The following is a 20,218-nucleotide window of genomic DNA, read 5'->3' on the forward strand; positions in this document are numbered from 1 at the left end:
GAGGTTGTGTGAGAGTATTGGTGAGCGTATGAATGTTGGTGTGTGTGGATATTGGTGTTTGTGTTAGTACTGGTGTGTGTGAGTATTGGGGTGTGTGTGAATAATGGTGCATATGAGAGTATTGGGTTGTATGGATGAATATTGAGGTTTGTGAATATTGGAGTGTGTGAGTATTGAGGTGTGTGAGAGTATCGGGGTGTATGTGAGATTATTGGGCTGTTTGTGAGAGTATTGGTGTGTGTATGAATATTGAGGTCTGTGAATACTGGAGTGTGTGAGTATTGGGGTGTGTGAGAGTAATGGGGTGTGTGTGAATATTGGGGTTTGTGAATATTGGGGTTTGAGTGAGTATTGGGGTGTGTGTAAGTATTGGGGTGTGTGAGTTTTGGGATGGGTGTGAGTATTGGCTTGGGTGTGAATATGGTGGGGTGAGTATTAGGATTTGGGTGAGTATTGGGGTATGTGAGAGTATTGGGGTTTGAGTGAGTATTGGGGCGTGTATAAGTATTGAGGGGGGGAATTTTGGTGCAGGTGTGAGTATTCGAGTGGGTGTGAATATGGGGGGGTGGTGAGTATTGGGGTTTGAGTGAGTATTGGAGTATGTATGAATATTGGGCCATGTGTGAGTTTTGGGGTTAGTGTGAGTATTGGGGGGGGGGGGGGGGTGAGAATATTGGCATGTGTGTGAATATTGTTGTGTGTGAGTATTGGGATGTGTGAGAGTATTGGGAAGCATGTGAGGGTATTCGGGTATGTGTGAGTGTATTGGGTTGTATGTGAGAGTATTGGTGTGTGTGCATTTTGTGTGTGAGAGTATTGGGGTGTATGTGAGAGTATTAGGGTGTGTGAGAGAGTATTGGGGTGTGTGTGAGACTATTTGGTGTGTGTGTGTGTGTGTGTGTGTGTGTGTGTGTGTGTGTGTGTGTGTGTGTGTGTGTGTGTGTGTGTTTGTGTACATGTAGCACAACGCCATGCGGTAGGACATGATCATGTTCAGTAACATCATAACTTCAGAATGTCAGTTATTTCATTGTTGGTGGAGAGGAGAGGATAAATTGACATTCTCCATGTGAGATTTTTGAACAATTAGCTCAAGCTGTAAATGCCTTTGTCAAAAGCCAGTAAGTAAGATGGGTTTGTACCATCTCAATGCAGGCGATGCATAAATCACAGATGTGAATTGTGTATTGATTGTGTGTAAGTGCATGCAGACGGTAGCTATTCACAGGGGGTTTACCTTCACCCATCTAAAGAGACATTTATTGAAATCGTGATTTAGCTGAGTTAGGAATATGCTTGTAATATTTAACACTAAATAAATATAAAAGCAAAAACTGGTTTCAGTAATATCTTTCATCAACTAGTTTTTCAGACTAGAATGATAAAGGGGAGAAAATATTTTGTATCGAAAAGAGACAGAGTTCACAATGTGATTTCAGAAACCAAATCCCCTCTCCCTCTTCACCCCACCTCCCCAGGAGTGGCAATGACAAATCATTCAAAATTTCAGTGGAATGCAGCAATAGGATTATAATTGTTGGGAAGGAGAGACTTTCACCCTTTTGAGGTGGTCTTCATAAGTTCATAAAATATAGGAGCAGAATTAGGCCATTCAATCATGGCTGATCTACTCCATACCCCCATTGCCCTGCCTTCTCTCCACATCCCTTCACAACCCATTACCAATTAAAAATCTGTCCAACTCCTCCTTAAATTTACTCACTGTCCCAGCATCCACCCCACTTTGTGGTAGGGAATTCCACAGAGTCACAACTCTTTGGGAGAAGTAGTTTCTCCTCAACTCTGTTTTAAATTTGCTTCCCCTTACCCTAAGACTATGACCTCTCATCCTAGAATGTCCCACAAGAGGAAGCATCCTCTCCATGTCAATCTTATCCACACCTTTTATAATCTTGAATACCTCAATTTGATCTCCGCTCATTCCTCTAAATTCCAGACAGTATAAGTCTAAACTGTTCAATCTCTCTTCGGACAACAAACCCCTCATCTCTGAACCGTTTCCAATGCCACTACATCTTTCCTCAAATAAGGAGACGAAAACAATGCACAGTACTCCAGGTGCGGTCTCACCAATACCTTGTATAGTTGCAATAATATTTCCCTATATTTATATTTTATTCCTTTTGCTATAAAAACCAACATTCCATTTGCTTTCTGTATTATCTGCTGTCCCTGCGTGCTAGCTTTCTGTGACTCATGAATGAGGACTCCCAGATCCCTCTGCACCAGAGCACCCCATTCTTCTGACCCAAATGCATGACCTCACACCTACCCACATTAAACTCCATCTGCCACATTTTGGCCCACTCTCCTAACCTTCCTATAGCCATTTGTAAGGTTTTATTTCCTCATTGCAATTTAACGTCCCGCCTATTTTTGTGTTATCCGCAAATTTGGTTGTCGAGCTTTCTATCCCTGTATCCAAGTCATTGATGTAGATAGTAAATAACTGGGGGCCCAAGGACTGAATCCTGTGGCACCCCACTGGGTTACTTCTTGCCATTCAGAAAAAGAAAATTATCCTGACTCCCTATCTTCTGTCCATCATCCAGTCATCTATCCAAACTAATAAATTACCCCTAATTCCATATAATTCCACCTTCTGAATTAACCCTTTGTGCGGCACTTTATCAAATGCCTTCCCGAAGTCCAGATATATTACATCTGCAGGATCCCCATTATCCACTTTGCTTGTTCCAGCTTCAAAGTACTTTAGCAAATTAGGCAAACATAATTTGCTGTTTATAAACCATGCAGACTCTGATTGAGACCGTTTTGACTTTCCAAATGTCCTGATATTGCTTCCTTGATAATTCATTCCAACACTTCCCCAACAGCAGATGTCAAAGTAACTGGTCTATAATTTCCCACATTTTGTCTTCCTCCCTTTTTGAATAAGGGCATTACATTAGCATTTTTCCAATCCATTTTTTCCATGTCCAGGGAAATTTGGAATATTGTAACTAATAGATCCACTATCTCCACCTTCAATTCCTTTAATGCCCTAGGATGTAGGTGATCAGGCCCAGGGGAATTGCCTGCCCTCAATCCTAATAGTTTGCTGAGTACCTTTTCCCTATCGATGTTGACTGCTCTAAGTTCCACCTAAGTTCGATCTTGCTGCTAAGGCCGCAGCTGGAGTACTGTGTGCAGCATTGGTCTCCTTACTTGAGAAAGGATGTACTGGCACTGGAGGCAGTGCAGAGGAGGTTCACTAGGTTGATTCCAGAGTTGAGGGGGTTGGCTTATGAGGAGAGACTGAGTAGACTGAGAGGGAAATGGGTCTGGGTGGGTTACTCTTCGGAGAGTCAGTGTGGACTTGTTGGGCCAAAGGGCCTGTTTCCACATTGTAGGGAATTTATAGGAATGGTGTGGGGGGGGGGAGGGATCTTATAGAAACATATAAAATTATGAAGGGAATGGATAAAATAGAAGTGGAGAGATGTTTCCACTGGCAGGTGAAACCAGGACAAGAGGTATAGCCTCAAGATTAGAGGGAGCAGATTTAAGAATGAATTGAGATGGAACTTCTTCACCCAGAGGGTTGTGAATCTATGGAATTTCCTTGCCCAGTGAAGTGGTTGACTCTACTTCAGAAAACACTTTTAAAGCTAAGATAGTTCTTTTTGAACAATAAAGGACTTAAGGGATACGGTGAGTGGATGGGTAAGTGGAGCTGAGGCCAAGAAAAGATCAGCCATGATCTTATTGAGTGGCAGAGCAGGCTCGATGGGCCGGATGGCCTACTCCTGCTCCTCGTTCTTATGTTCTTATGTCTTAAAAACTGAGCACAATTGTGGTTAAAGGCCCTACTGACAGGATCTTTAACAGTGCAGCTCTCTCTCAGTGCCTTACTTGTTGGGATGGAATATGTGCTCAGAATTGCCTTTGGCTGATACACATGGGGCAGGATTATTCAATTGGCCCTTCCCACCAAGGAGCATTAATTGGCTGGAGATTGGATTCCTGCCCCTCCATTGGGAGGAGGTCCTGGCACAGAGAGCTACTGGCCAATCAGAACGGCCCACAGCTGAGCAGCTCCAACATCGCCACTGGCAGCAGTGGCCAGGACTGGAACTGCAAGCGGTGCCCACTGTCTCATTCCCAGGGTCCAGGACCTGGTCAGTCTGAGTGGTCTTAGGGAGGAGGCTGTGGAAATTGATGGAGAGCATGGAGGTGAGAGAACATCCATCAGAAAGTGGGGGAAGGGGAGGCAGGAGAGGTGCCTGTGGAGGAAAAGATAATCTGCATCATTGTTCCCATCCAAGATCCAGGGACAGTCACTGTTCAGGCATCCTTCCTGCTTCCAGACCTATCCCACCAGCACGGGAATGGAGACCGGGCAAAATATGACCCTTCAGTATTCATTAATTGTCTACTTAAGGGCCTCAACTGGGGTAAAGTGTAGACCAGGCTGCCTTGGGGGAGGGGGGGGGGTTCCTGTGGTACAGTTGTAGTGTCCCTGCCTCTGAACCAAGAGGCCCAGGTTCCAGTCCCACCTTCTCTAGACGGTGTCTAATAACATCCCTGGACAGGTTGACTCGGTGTAAAAAAAGCTAACCTTGGCTTCGTCCATCCAAACTAAAACCGCAGGACAGGCGGGTAAAGGGAATTTCAGGGGAATACCTCTCTCTCCCCGCACCCCCCCCCCCCCCCACTCCAGCAAACCTACCATCAGGGTGTATACAAAATTCAGCCCATAATCCTCTGCCCCTCAAAGTGAACTGATACTACCCAGGCCAAACTGGTCTGGGAAAATACACACGAGCAGAATAAAGATGATGCTGAGCAAAGTGTGGAGATACCAGCCCAGTGGATAAATATTTAACAATCCAAACCCAGACGACAATGATACCCCTCAACACTGATTCCACACAGATTGTGGTCTGAATCCTGTCCTAAAATCAGCTGGACAACTTAGAATGTCAGGAAGAGTTCTCATTGCAATAAATAACTCTGTTTGCGTTCTTGCATTTACTGCTGTTTCCAGTCAGTAAAGGTGGGATGTTCCACAGATTCAATACAATCCCACTGGGAATGACTGAGATATCCACTGCCCAAATAAAACCCGGTGAATGGAATACAGTTGTGGCTGCGAAGGAGGACAAGGGAAAAGAAGCAATTTGTAATCCGAGGGCAGACCTATCCCATTCCATTCCATAGTTTGAGGCACGCCTGTGTTAAATGTAGTCAGGTGAGGAGTTTAATCAGGAATAGGGATGATGACATCATCAACAGCACACTGAAGGACCATTAAGAATGGACCATAAATCTTTCTAGCAATGTGGCCATTCTGCAAATAGTCACACTGAAAAATATAAATAATAAAGCATTTTTGTGTATTTCAGCCTTTCTGTAATGTAAGCTCTTTCATTAACTTTTCACAGGGTCTTTGATTAATATTAATGTTAAAACGTGGTGATATGGACAAATATGTTAAGCTCAGCATTTGGAAGATGCAGGTGCAAAGGGAGAAGGATTCCGGCTGCAGCCATCACGATTGGACAAGAGGGAACAGGCTTAAACTAAAACAGGGAAATTACACACAAACAAACCCAAACACACATGCACACACACACCCACACACAGACCCATACACTCACATGCACACACGCACAGAGTCACGCACACACACAGACCCACACACACCGAGCCACAGACGCACACACACACACAGACACATACACACACACCCACACACACACACACAGACCCACACACAGACGCGCGCACACACAGACCCGCACACAGACCCACACACACACGCACACACTGAGTCACAGAGCCACACACACAGAGCCACACACATGCACACACACACAGACCCACACACACACACGCGCACACAGTCACAGACCCACACACACGCGTGCACACACACAGAGCCACACGCACACAAACCCAAACACACATGCACACGCACACACATACACACACACCCACACACAGACCCATACACACGCATGCACACACGCACAGAGTCACACACACACAGACCCACACACAAACCCACACACACCGAGCCACAGACACACACACACAGACACATACACACACACCCACACCCACACACCCCCACACACGCACACACACACACAGACCCACACACATACACACACACAGACCGACACAGACACAGACCTACACAGACACAGACTCACACACACAGACCCACACACACACAGAGCCATTCACATACACACGCGTACACACACAGACTCACACACACTCGCGCACACATACACACTGATCCACACGCACCCGCACACACACACACACACAGACCCCCACACATACAGACCCACACACATACACACACACAGATCCATATACACAGACACACACGCACACACAGACCCACACACACACAGACCCACACACACATACAGTCCCACACAAACAGACCCACACACTCGCAGAGCCATACACATACACACACACAGACCCACACACACTCATGCACACATACATAGTGATCCACACACACACGCACACACACACAGACGAACACACTCACAGAGCCATACACATACACACACGCACACACAGACCCACACACATACGCGCGCACACATACACACTGATCCACAAACACACACACAGACCCCCACACACACAGACCCACACACGCACACACACAGAGCCACAGACACACACACACAGCCACACACACACCAACCCACATATACACACACGCGGAGCCACACACATAAGCACACACGCAGACCCACACACACAGAGCCACACGCACACACATACACAGCCACACGTGCGCGCATACACATGCACACACGGAGTGACACACACACACAGACCCCCACACACACGCGCACACACACTGACCCACACACATACACACAGACCCACATACACATACAGTCCCACACACACACGGACCCACATGCTCACATAGCCATACACGTACACACACGCACACACACAGACCCACACACACACACGCACACATAAACACACACAGACCCCCACACACACGCACACACACAGACCCACACATGCACACACACACAGACCCACACACGCATACAGACCCACTCACACAGACCCACACACACAGACCCACACACTCACACAGCCATACACGTACATACACGCACACACACAGACCCACACACGCATACACACACAGAGCCACAGACACATACACATACACACACACAGACCCATACACACACAGACCCACACACACATGCACACACACAGAGCCACACACACAGCCATACACGCGCACAGCCACACATGCGCACACACACACAGAGCCACACATACACACACACACACGAACGCACACAGAGCCACACACACGCACAGCCATACGTACATGCACACACAGACCCCCTCCACACACAGCCACACATGTACAAACACACACACAGCCACACACACACGCACACACACACAGACCCCCCCACACAGCCACACATGCACGCACTCACCACACACAGACCTACACGTACACACACACACACACCCACACAGCCGCACGTGCAGCACACACACAGAGCCACACACACATACGAATCACATGTAGACACACACACAGACCCCCACACACACAGTCACATGCCCGCGCGCATGCCACGCACAGACCCACACACACACAGAGCCACATGCACGCATATACACATGCGCATGCACACACAGACCCACACACACATGCACACATGTACACAGAGCCACACGCACACATGCACACACACACAGACCCACACACACATACTCTCACATACAGACCGATACACACACACAGACACACACGCATACAGACACACACACACACACACACACACGCAGGCACACACACAGACCCACACAAACAGACCCTGACACACAGACATCACATGCACAGACATAGACCCACAGATGCATTTACAGGCATGCACATACACACACACCCCCACACACACACACACACACACACACACAGCACATATACACACAGAGACATGCATACAGATCTGCACACATACAAACTCACGCATACACATGCAGACACAGAAACACTCACATACACACACAGAGACACACGCATACACAATAACACACACAGACACATACACATGCATACATCAAGACACACAGGCACACAGGCACATAGAGTGACACATCAGATCATCAAGATGGTGGCTAACCAGTGGGCTTACCTGCAGCACTAACTTAGACAATGGCCTCCTGGGGTCTGTGGAAATGGTTTCTTCCAGCCTGACCCAGATACAGAAATGACCCCAATTGTTGGCATGTGCTTTTGGGCGGATGATGGGACTGAGAGCAGGGTCTGATCACATGGAGGTGGTCTTGCTTAGCCAGGGTGGGATTAACAGCTCAATTAGACATCCTAATTTCAGGCATTGCTTTACATGTCAACCAATCAGGTCAGAGAGGACAATGAAGCCCTGGCTCGGAAGGAGCTCACTACTGCAGCTGGAGGTTTGATGTGGTCAGAAGGAACAGGAGTAGGCCATTCAGCCCCTCACGCCTGCTTCCCCATTCAATACAATCATGGCTGATCACACCTTGGCCTCAACTCCAAGTTCCTGCCCATTCCCTGTAACCCTTTGACCCCGTTATGAGCTAATAACCTGCCTATCGCCTCCCTGAATTTATTTAGTGTGTGGGCACACCCGGGGGAGTGAATTCCACAGATTTGTGACCCTTCGAGAGAAGTGATTCTTCCTCATCTCTATTTTAAGTCTACCAGCCCTCATCCTAAAACTATGGCCTGTCGTTATGGATGGGGGTGGGCGGAAGTATCTGCACAGTCGACCCCAGTTTAACACCTTAGATGCCACCCAGCAGAGAGGGGACTATTCCTGGCCCTTTGTTCTGTGTACTCTGGCCTGGAGACGTTTGCAGTACCTGGAGGTGGGCTGCACACACAAGCCCAGCTTGGTTGAAGTCCAGTGAGACAACCATTGAGAATCGCGTCGTGGTGTCGTTGTGGGGACTGGATCTGGTGCCAAAAGCCCGGAGGATGGTAAACATTGCTTGGATCTTCTCCACTGAAAGAAAATGGGGAAGAAAAGCCCTGTATAATCAAACTGATAATATCATCTTGCAGTTTAAATTTTCTTAGTGCCCTCAGTCCACTTTTCCCTTTTTGAGGTTGGCTCGGGGTTTGTGGGCTTTGACCTGAAGGCGTTTGGACTAGCCACTTGATAAACGGGTACGTTCCGCAATTCCCCCGCTCCCCTACCCAGCGTCCAGCTCAGGTTCGATACCAGCCCTATCCCCAACACCAGGAAGATTTCCTCCGTGTGGATTTTCTGAGGAATGAGAGTCGCACACACACGGATTGTCTCCGATCCTTCCCGTGTACGTTAAGAACAGGGTCCACATTCCTGGCAGAAGATTCGGATCGGGGCAGATACAGAAATATGGGGAGGCGCTCTTTAATTCTCACAAAGCAGGGGAGTCAATGATAGGGGAACCAACCTCACTCCCTCTACCATGGCAGGCATTCTGCACATTTTGAGATTTAAGGTTTGGAAGAATGGCAGGAAGCCACATTGACAGCTCCTGCGAAGGGGAAGATGGTAGCTAAGTGTGCCAGGTGAATAGGGAGCCAGGGAGGTAAGGTGTAAGGTACAAGGTGGGAAGGGGTCTGAGGATATCTGATCCAATGGAAGGAGGATGCGGTTTCAGGTTCCTCAGGAATGGGAGGAGCTGTCAGCTTCCAGGAAGTGAGGGTAGGGTGGCATTGTTTGGGGGTGGAGGGCTGGAAACATGGGCACATAGTCGGGTCTGGTGGTGGAGACGAACATGTTAGATCTCAGGATTAGTCGAAGTGCCAGACCCCAGGCAGTGGGGATGGTACCAGGCCCCAGGCAGTGGGGGTGGTACCGGGACCCAGGCAGTGGGGATGATGCCAGGCCCCAGGCAGTGGGGATGGTACCAGGCCCCAGGCAGTGGGGATGGTGCCAGGCCCCAGGCAGTGGGGATGGTACCAGGCCCCAGGCAGTGGGGATGGTGCCAGGCCCCAGGCAGTGGGGATGGTGGCAGGCCCCAGGCAGTGGGAATGGTGCCAAGCCCCAGGCAATGGGGATGGTGGCAGGCCCCAGGCAGTGGGAATGGTGCCAAGTCCCAGGCAATGGGGATGGTGCCAGGCCCCAGGCAGTGGTGATGGTGCCAAGCCCCAGGCAGTGGGGATGGTGTCAAGCCCCAGGCAGTGGGGATGGTGTCAGGCCCCAGGCAGTGAGGATGGTGCCGGGACCCAGGAACAGCATGGGTTCTGAAATCGAAACCAAAAATTGCTGGAGAAACTGGTCTGGCAGCACCGGTGGAGAGAGAAAGCAGTGTCAATGCTTCAGGTTCTAGGGTTGGGGGCTCTGAACTCAGGACAATTTCAAATAGTGCACTTGGTAAAGAGGAAACAGCAGCTGAGGTGTCGTGAGAGTCAAAGAGACACTCCAAACTGGAAGAGGGACCTCACAACCTCCTGCCTGCTTCAGCCTCTCTACAAATGGAGCCAAGGTATATTTTCCGGTCTGGTCCTGTTCATTATTGCCCCATCCTCGGTCAGGGTGACAGTGAGTGATGGGTGAGGGGCTGCCAGCCAGACTGCCTCACTGATGTCCACCTGGGAAAGCAGTGACCAACAGGAGCCCTGCTCTGCCCACGATCCACCTAGCAGGGAAGGAATGCAAATGAGGGAGACTTGGGAAACCCTTCAAAGTTGTACATGAACCGTGGCCTCCGAGAGAGAGAACCAAGAGTCAGCAGTACCTCAGAACGACAGCTGGGGGAGGTTGTTCACTGGAATGGTGGACATTGAAGGGATAATGCTGTGTCACTCTGTAACGAGAGGCTGTGGAGATGGAGGAGGCTGTAACGAGAAAGGCTGGAAGGTCAGTTTTCACCTGTCACTGTTGTGCCCACACTACCAGCTGTACCAACAAGGTACTCAAGAGCACATTGGCAGCTTGTAGTCTTCCCAGCACTGCTCCATCCCAGGGGAATGATGCTCTGGTCTTTCCGGTGGATCAGCATGTTCCAATATGCCCGCTGTGCCACAGCATAGGGATGGGGTGGCATTCCATCCTTCTTTCCCTTGAACAGCTGGACAGACAAAGAGAATGTAAAATAAAAGCACTCCATCCACGACACCCAGGAGAAACCCTGGCCAATATCTACAAGGCAGCGAAAGCTTTGCCAACCCCAGGGAAGCTCAGGACTAATGAGCGACGCCTCTTCTGCTACTCTCACCTCCCCCCTCCCACTTAGTGAGTCCGAAAAACGGGAGTAGATTGATTTAGGATATCTGGTTTGACCAAAGGGTCTGTTTCTGTGCTGTACAACTCTACGACTCCAGTAGCCCTCTGGCCTCTACATCAGCAGCCACACTCCACGATCTGAGCAATAAGTGAGGTTGACATCTGAATGCAGTACTGAGGGGGTTCAGCCTTGCTATCCTTCAGATGAAATATTAAACCCGCTCAGATGGATGTTGTAAGGTCTTGTGGCACTACTTCAAGAAGATCCCCAGGGTTCCTGGGTCAATATTTATCCTTCAATCAACATCACTACAAGAAATGACCAGGGAATTCTCTTGCTAACATTATCTTACACCACAACACTGTGACTGATCACCTTACTCCACATCTTTTAAGGAGTAGAGGTGCTACTGGAAAGGTAAACATTTGTTGACCCATTGCTCAATGTCATGGAACTGAGGGCCTTGCTAGGACCATTTCAGACAGTGTTATGAATCAACCACATTACTGTGACAGTGGAATGTCATTTAGGCCAGACCAGAGAAGGAGAGTAGTTTTCTTCTGCCCAGGAAGAGGCGTTGATGAACCAGATGAGAGTTTATACCAATCAATTATGTCTATCATGGTCAACGTTACTGCAACTTACTTACAATTCCAAATTTTATCAGTTGAGTTTAATTTCCACAAGCTGTTATGGTGTGTTCAGCCCTTGGCCAGAACACTATCAATCTACTGACACGAGCCCATTCCCACCAACTCCCTCATGGACAAAGAGTGTGGCGCTGGAAAAGCACAGCCAGTCAGGCAGCATCCGAGGAGCAGGAGAATCAATACTTTGGGCATAATGCCCGAAACGTCGATTCTCCTGCTCCTCGGATGCTGCCTGACCTGCTGTGCTTTTCCAGCACCACACTCTTTGACTCTGATCTCCAGCATCTGCAGTGCTCACTTTCTCCAGGTTCAGCTCCTTCATGGAGTCGAGCTGTCTGGGTGAAACAGCTCAATGCTTTTAATTTTGCAAATAATTTTGCAATAAATATTTATGACACCAGTTTTCTGCAACAAGAACGACTCTTGGAATTATTTATTATCCAAATGATTTATCTCTTTCCCAGTGAAGGTGTCTCTCCTCCCCACTGTGTGATCACGCTCTCCGCAGCTACCTTCGCCGAATAGTTGGAAAAGTTGCTCGGTGGTTTGACGATGAGGAGATTCGGGCCTCCCTTTGTGTGGATCAGCTGGGCCCCATAGCGATGCTGCAGCACATGGAGAATGCTGGACTCATTCAAGCTGACGAGCTGGGCAAGGTCCTCAGCATAATCTAATTTGGATGGGTTCGTCTGTGGGTGGAGAGAATGAGAGGAACATCACGGATTTAGTTGCTGTTAGGAAGTCACAAACAACAAACCCATTAAAATATCCTGAAATGAAACAAACTGCGAGGGTTAAGAGGGGGGTGAAGAGGAAGTGCAGCTCCTTGTAGACCCCCATTAGTCTTTGGAACATCCCTCAGCACTGGAGTCTGGGTCATTGAATTGATTCAAGGTTGAGTTGGATCGATTTTGATCACTGAGGGGCACGAGGGTTATGGAGAGCAGGTGGGAAAATGGAGTGAAGGCCACACTCAGATCGGCCACGAACCGATTGATCGACATTGCCGGTTTGAAGGGGCCGAATGGCCTACTCCAGCATTGGTACCTTATGCTCTTACATACTAAATACCTCAATAAATTAAACAGAAACATACAATAGGTGGTGGCAAAGTGGTTCAGTGGTTCACACTGCTGCCTCACAGTGACAGGGACCCGGGTTCAAATCCACCCTTGGGCAACTGTCCGTGTGGATTTTGCACATTCTCCTCATGTCTGTGTGGGTTTCCTCTGGATGCTCCAGCTTCCTCCCACTGTCCAAAGATGTGCAGGTTGGGTGAATTAACCGTGACAAATTTGGAGTTACAGGAATAGGGGGAGGGCCTGCGTCAGGGTCGGCTACTTTTGGGGGGGGGTTGGTGCTGATTCAATGGGCCGAATGGCCTCTTTCCACACTCTAGGGATGCTATGATTCTAATTCACAAGGGACGTTAATGGATGGTTGTAATCAATGACCATTGATCATCTCACTGTCATACTTCAACTCAAACCAAATTCTGAAGATCTAACAATACCACACAACCCTGGGATGAGAGTCAGCCTTAGCTGGCACAGCCCACCAGAATAACACACCTCCCACTCCTCTCTGTTTTAGACAATAGGACGTCTGCTACGAAGGGAGGCTGGATGAGCTTGGATAGTTTTCTTTGGAGCAGACAAGGTTGAGGGGATACCTTCTGATTGAGGTGCATCAGATAATGAGGGGGATGGACAGGCTGGAGAGAAAGTAACTGTTCCTCCTCAGTTCAAGGGTCAGTAACAAGGGGGCATCATTTTCAAGTGAAGGGCAGAAGGTTTAGAGGGTATTTATGGAAAAGGATTTTCACCCAGAGGGTGGTGGAGGTCTGGTATATATTGTTTTGGAGGTTAAGGTGGGAAATCTCATGACCTTTAATAAATAATTGAATAAGCACTTGAAACATTCTAATATTCAAGACTGTGGGCCGAACAAGGGAAAGTGGGACTAGTGTAGGTTGAGTGTAGCTTTGGTGGTACAGACATGATGAGCTGAAAAGCCTTTTGTGCACCATATGATTCTTTGTCGGACAAGAGGGAGGCCAATCAGCCCATTAGCGAGATCATGGCTGATCCAATAATCCTCGCCTTCACTTTCCAGCCTTTCACCATTACCCTTGGTTCCCTGACTGATTCAAAATCTGTACACGTCAGCCTGGGATATATTTAATGAGCCGGCCTGGAAAACCCTTTATGATAAAAACTTCCACAGATTCACTATCCAGATCTTTTTCAATATATAAGTTCAAGTTGCATCACACTGTAAACTTTTGCTATAAATTCTGTGTCTTACAATCTTACACTCCACAACCACCTGATGAAGGAGCAGCGCTCCGAAAGCTAGTGCTTCCAAATAAACCTGTTGGACTATAACCTGGTGTTGTGTGATTTTTAACCTTCAAAAGAATGGATTCCTCCCCCTCTCTGTGGCCCCCTTATTCTGAGATCATGCCCTCTGATCCTTGACTTTCTCACAAAGGACAAACAACCTTTCTACAGCCACCCAGTAAGAATTTTGTATGTTTGGTCTGAATATCTGACAAATGAGAAGTGGCAGTCCACGAGACAAAGGATATAAATTTTGGATGAACAAGGATCCCAGAAGAATGGTTGCAGTCCTCCTAAAACTCCACAAGATGGAGCTCACACCTGCTGACTGTCTCTGCACGGACTGCATTCACTATTGAAGGTCAGATCACTGCAAAACAGTATGAGCTCTTCACTGGAGGCTTCAAATCCCTGAAGAGTTTTCTTCTTTGATTTGAAAATACACAGTGAATCACATAGCGCTGGACCCTATCACCATGATAACTAACTTCCAGCAGGAGTAAATGGGCAGGTGTTTGTTAGATTAGTGGGGAACAGCTGCGCAAATAGTAGACTGTTCCTTTGGCATGGCTTCCCTATACATTCCCATCACTAGGGCGGTTTCTCAGAGTCAGGAACAGTTACATGATTCCATGATTCCACAATCGCTCACGGGCATTGGGCACATTAACATCCAAGAATGGCTTCACGAAGGCCCCTTTTATTTTGTCCCCAGCTCCCCAGGGGGCCCTCCAGGTCGTGGGCTCTTTACAGTCTCTGGCCTGTCACGAGGGGAACACTGAAGCTCCTGGGGGTGGAGTCAGTCCACTCCTTGGATTGACAGCGTCAGGAGTCTGCCCAGACACAGGGAGAGCACAGAGGCAGAGGCCTCCTCCACTGCACCTGCCAAGCACACCCATCGCCAGCAACTGTGGTGTCCAGGAGCTCCCTCCACCCCAGCGTCTAGGCCTCAAACCCCACGAGACAGAACTACCCAGTGAGAGAGATGTCAAAACATGCAAGGTTAAAATTTGGTGTCCTTTTTTTTGGCATAGAGGGCGTTGTTTATTTTATATATCTTTTTTAATTTATTCATAAGAGGTGGGCATCATTGGCTGCGCCCAGCATTTATTACCCGTCTCTAGGTGCCCCCTTGGGAAGGTGGTGGTAAGCTGCCTTCTTGAACCACTGCAGTCCATTTGCTGTGGGTTGACCCACAATGCCATGAGGGAGGGAATTCCAGGATTCTGACCCACTGACAGTGGAGGAACGGCAATATGTTTCCGAACAGGTTGGTGAGTGGCTTGGAGGTGAACTTGCAGAGGGTGGTGTTCCATGGGGGAGATGTTCCTGAGGCCAGGGGTATGGCTGTAACAAGGCCATGGCTGATGTTATTTCCTTGTGCATCTCCTCATCCTCATTCTGAGGTTCAGCATGACACCGAGATCAAAGAGCTCTTGCCTATTTCCCCATCCCTCACTCTGCTTCCTTGCTGTCAGATACCCAGGATGTGTGTGCCCTCAGGAGCAGCGGGAAGGGCAATCCGACTGAGGAACGAAGCTGACAAAGACAGCCACCAGCTCAGATTCTATCCAGACGTTACACACCTACAGTGACATGTACCCCATATACAGCAGCCATTTGGACAAAGCCAAGACCCGAAGTGGAGCTCCTCCAAAAATGGACAGTAGCGTACACAAGACAATTTGGATGTGATTCTTTCTAGCCAGTCAAATGGTTACTTACAGTATCACTCATCACAGCTGGAAGCTGTCAGAGACACACACCCCCCCCCCACCTTGCCCCCACTCCCCCTCCCACCTTGCCCCCCGCCCCCCACATCCTTGCCCCCACCAGTGTTTCTGAGGGGAGCAAGGACTCTGGGCTGTTCCTAGGACTAGTTCCCGGTCTCTGACTCTCTGACTACAGTCACACTGAATGCCCAATCAGGGCAGGAAGAGGCTGAGTGAGAGGTGTCACCTCAAAGCCCAGCTCTTTGATTGTTACTTACTAAACCCAGGGAAATGAACATCCCTGTCTGGACACCAATGGAAGGCCTCCAGGCTCAGTAACCTTGGCACTTGCTGGGCACGGTGATATTTGGACCTTCAACATTCAGCTGATGTACCAGAGTGAAAGCAAACATACAAAGAGGACCTTACAGGGAGGCGATGGCATTGGTAGCTTGTCACTGTTACACTCAGAGAGTCTTGGTTGCTATGACAACGTACAGTTTTACACACATGATGCAGTCTGGAGCTGTGGATAGTGGGGGAGGGGGGGGGGCTGGGGAGGTGGGGGGTGTGGTGTGGCGGGGGTCCAGTGTTCCTTCCATGATGCAGTTGACCAGGAATCTCTCCCGTTCCTACCTCCTGCCATGAGCGTGTGGAGAAACATTTACACGTCCGGCCTGGCTGACTGCACTATCAATGCATTTTTCATGGTCATTGAGTTCTGGACCAAAGCTCAAACATGAAGCTACTGACTAAGACACATGGACACTACCCACTGGATTACAAGATCCTCCATGGCAAAGTTCATTTGTGAGCAAGAAAGTTAAACAATAATGTTTGCCTTAAAAGACCAAATGAAACTAAAAGAAATGCTGAGGTTGACGAATACTCACTTTATGAATGAACTCTTCGTTTGTGTCCACAATCCTGTTGTCACTCTCAATGCGGATTCGGACTTGGCCGTCTGGAAGTTCAGGTGTTCCAACATCTGGTTTGAGCACTGTGGCTGATGAGAGGGGGAATTGATTTCTTTGTGAAACTATCAATCAGTTGGAAAATCTTTACTGAAGCCAACTGTCCTCATGTAGGAGTACAGTACGTACCAACAGAGCACAATCTCATTACTAAACAGTCAAACGCCTACATTTGGAGAACGACTTCCACAATTTCAGACCAGGTAGTGTGCTTGAGCATGGACGAGTAGGACCAAAGAGTCTCATTCCATACCATTTGATTCTATGACTCTATAGTTGAGAGTGTGGTGATGGAAAAGGACCGCTGGACAGGTAGCATCCAGGAGCAGGAGAATCTAGTCTGCAGTTGCTACAGATAGGTTCATAGAACCTCTACAGTGTGGAATCAGGCCATTTGTCCCATCAAGTCCACACTGACTCTCTGAACAGCATCCCATGCAAACTCTCCCCCTACCTTCTCTTTATAACCCCATATTTTTCACGGCTAACCCACCTATCCCATACATCCCTGGACAATTTCCCATGGTTAATCCACTGATCCTTCGACTGTGGCAGGAAACCGGAGCACCCAGAGGAAACCCGCAAAGTCACAGGAAGAACGTGCAAACTCCATACAGTCACCCGAAGGTAGAATCGAACCAAGGACCCTGTCACTGTGAGGCAGCAGTGCTAACCACTGAGCCACTGTGCCATTTGGTACAGGTTGCTGATGGTTGGCCAAGCAGCAGCCAGCTCAGGAGAGCACCAGCCTCTGATTGGATGAGCATATCCCCCCACACCTGTGATTAATTTTTCCACATTTTAGGGGGTGAATTTACCCTCTGCCCCCATGTATGTCATGCTGTCTATATGGCCAATGGCTCCATGTCCCCTACAGAATACAGGCCAGTCGAACAGGAGCCCCAGTGATAAGTACCTGAGGCACCATCTTCTCAAAGGCCTTGTTCAGTTTAACAGCTCATCTGAGGTCAGGACCTTCACCAGTGCAGCACTCCCTCCGTACCAGATAGGGTAGTCCATAAGTTAATAAGATGGACATTGTCTTAATTCTATATTTTAATTTTTTCCTATCTATGCCTTCTGTTGCTAAGTGCCGTGGTATGATGACTTAAACATATTTCACTGCATGTTTTTTGTAAAAAATACAAGTGACAATAAATGACTATTTATTGAAGAAGTACGTACAAAGCATAGGCTAAAGAAGGTTATGGACCAAGTGCTGGAAAATGGGAGAGAAATAGCTCGGTGGTAGATTTTGACTGGTACAGATGCAATGGGCTGAAGGGCCTTTTTCTGTGCTATAGATCTCTATGACTTCATGTGTATCCATGGAGGCCTACCCTGTAGCCTTTGTCTTTAATGTTAGCTGTTGGAAACGGCGAAGAAGCGAAGGAGAGGATTTTAGTTAGGAAGAGGAGGAGAGTGAAGATGAAGCTTTTCATTGCAAGGACACTCTCACATATCCCTGTGCTGGATTTAATCAGAGACATTTCCCATCAAGTCTCACTCTTTTTAGACATGACTTGGAGGTGCCGGTGTTGGACTGGGGTGGACAAAGTTAAAAATCACACATCACCAGGTTATAGTCCAACAGGTTTAATTGGAAGCACTAGCTTTCAGAGCGCTGCTCCCTCATCAGATCGTTGTCAACCACCAAAGGTTAGTGCTTCCAAATAAATCTGTTGGACTACAACCTGGCGTTACGTGATTTTTAACTCTTTTCAGCCAAGTGTGTTTGTGATGGTGAAAACATTTTAGTCAACAAGAAGTCAAAACCAGCTCATTAACTTGTAATTATAGTCAACAGACTGAGTCATAGAGCTGGACAACATGGAAACAGACCCTTCAGCCCAACTCGTTCATGCCGACTAGATATCCTAAACTGAACTGATCCCATTTGCCAGCCCTTGGCCCATATCCCTCTAAACCCTTACTATACATATACCCATCCAGATGCCTTTTAAGTGTTATAATTGTACCACTTTCTCGGGCAACTTATTCCATACGCCCACCACCCTCTGCACAAAAGTGTTGCCGCTTAGATGTCTTTTATACCTTACCTCTCTCTCCTTAAACCTATGCCCTCTAGTTTCGGACTCCCCCATCCAAGGGAAAAAGACTTTGACTATTCACTCTATCCATGCTCCTCATGATTTTATAAACATCTGTAAGGTCACCCCCTCAGCCTCCAACGCTCCAGAGAAAACAGTCCCAGCCTGTTCAGCGTCTCCCTATAGCTCAAACCCTACAACCTCAGTAGCATTCTTTTAAATCTTTTCTGCACCTTTTCAAATTTAACAACATCTTTCCCATAGTAGAGAAACGAGACATGAATGCTGCATTCCAAAAGTGGCCTAACCAATGTCCCATACAGCGACAACATGACTTCCCAACTCCGAGTATCAATGCACTGACCAATAAAGGCAAACAACTTCTTCACTATCATGTCTGCCTACGACTTGACTTTCAAAGAACTATGAACCTGCGCTACTCCAAGGTCTCTTTATTCAGCAACGCTCCCCAGGACCTTACTATTAAGTGTATCAGACCTGTTCTGATGTGCCTTACCAAATTGCCACAGCACCTCACATTGATCTTAAATTAAACTCTATCTGCCCACCCCTCAGCCCATCGGCCCAGAGCGAGTGAAGTAGACAAACAGGAGGCTGGGAGAACACAGCGAGCCCAGGCAGCATCAGGAGGCAGAGAAGTCGACGTTTCGGGTGTAACCCTTTTTCAGGATTGAATCTTGATAAAGGGTCACACCCGAAACTTCGACTTCCCCACCTCCTGATGCTGCCTGGGCTCGCTGTGTTCTCCCAGCCTCCTGCTTGTATACTTTGGATTCCAGCATCTGCAGATTTTTTTTCTGTCTTAAACCCAGAACTAGTGAAGACCATTCAAATAAAAGCCTACACTCAGCAAATGAGTGCGCACACAAATATCCATAAAGTATGGACAATACTTTATCAAATCCTCTTGAAGAGAAATTTAATCCTACAAAGTCCAAATAGAGTTTTTTTTTTATCTGCATTGGTTTAGATTACTTACAGTGTGGAAACAGGTCCTTCGGCCCAACAAGTCCACACTGACCCTCCGAAGAGCAACCCACCCAAACCCATTCCGCGACATTTACCACTTTACTTAACCCTACAGGCAATTTAGCATGGCCAATTCACCTAGCCTGCACATTCTTTTTTTTGGGGACTGTGGGAGGTAACCAGAGCACGCCCACGCACATAGAGGGAAGACTGTGCAAGCTTCACACAGACAGTTGCCTGAGGCAGGAA

General features: G+C 48.0%; 1 protein-coding gene across 6 annotated transcripts in view; it reads right to left on the bottom strand.

Annotated features, from left to right (window-relative positions):
* LOC132827048 (unconventional myosin-XVIIIb-like) overlaps positions 1 to 20,218 on the bottom strand; it is a 350,661-nt gene that overhangs the window by 270,581 nt on the left and 59,862 nt on the right. For all 6 annotated transcript variants that reach the window (XM_060843476.1, XM_060843475.1, XM_060843474.1 and 3 more), the window contains 4 exons: positions 16,848 to 16,960; positions 12,413 to 12,589; positions 10,896 to 11,094; positions 8,896 to 9,038 (listed from right to left, as the gene is read on the bottom strand). In XM_060843476.1, coding sequence (XP_060699459.1) covers positions 8,896 to 9,038; positions 10,896 to 11,094; positions 12,413 to 12,589; positions 16,848 to 16,960 — 632 coding nt within the window. The remainder of the gene's footprint in view (positions 1 to 8,895; positions 9,039 to 10,895; positions 11,095 to 12,412; positions 12,590 to 16,847; positions 16,961 to 20,218) is intronic.

This window comes from Hemiscyllium ocellatum, chromosome 24, assembly GCF_020745735.1.
Source record: "Hemiscyllium ocellatum isolate sHemOce1 chromosome 24, sHemOce1.pat.X.cur, whole genome shotgun sequence".
Classification (NCBI taxonomy): domain Eukaryota; kingdom Metazoa; phylum Chordata; class Chondrichthyes; order Orectolobiformes; family Hemiscylliidae; genus Hemiscyllium; species Hemiscyllium ocellatum.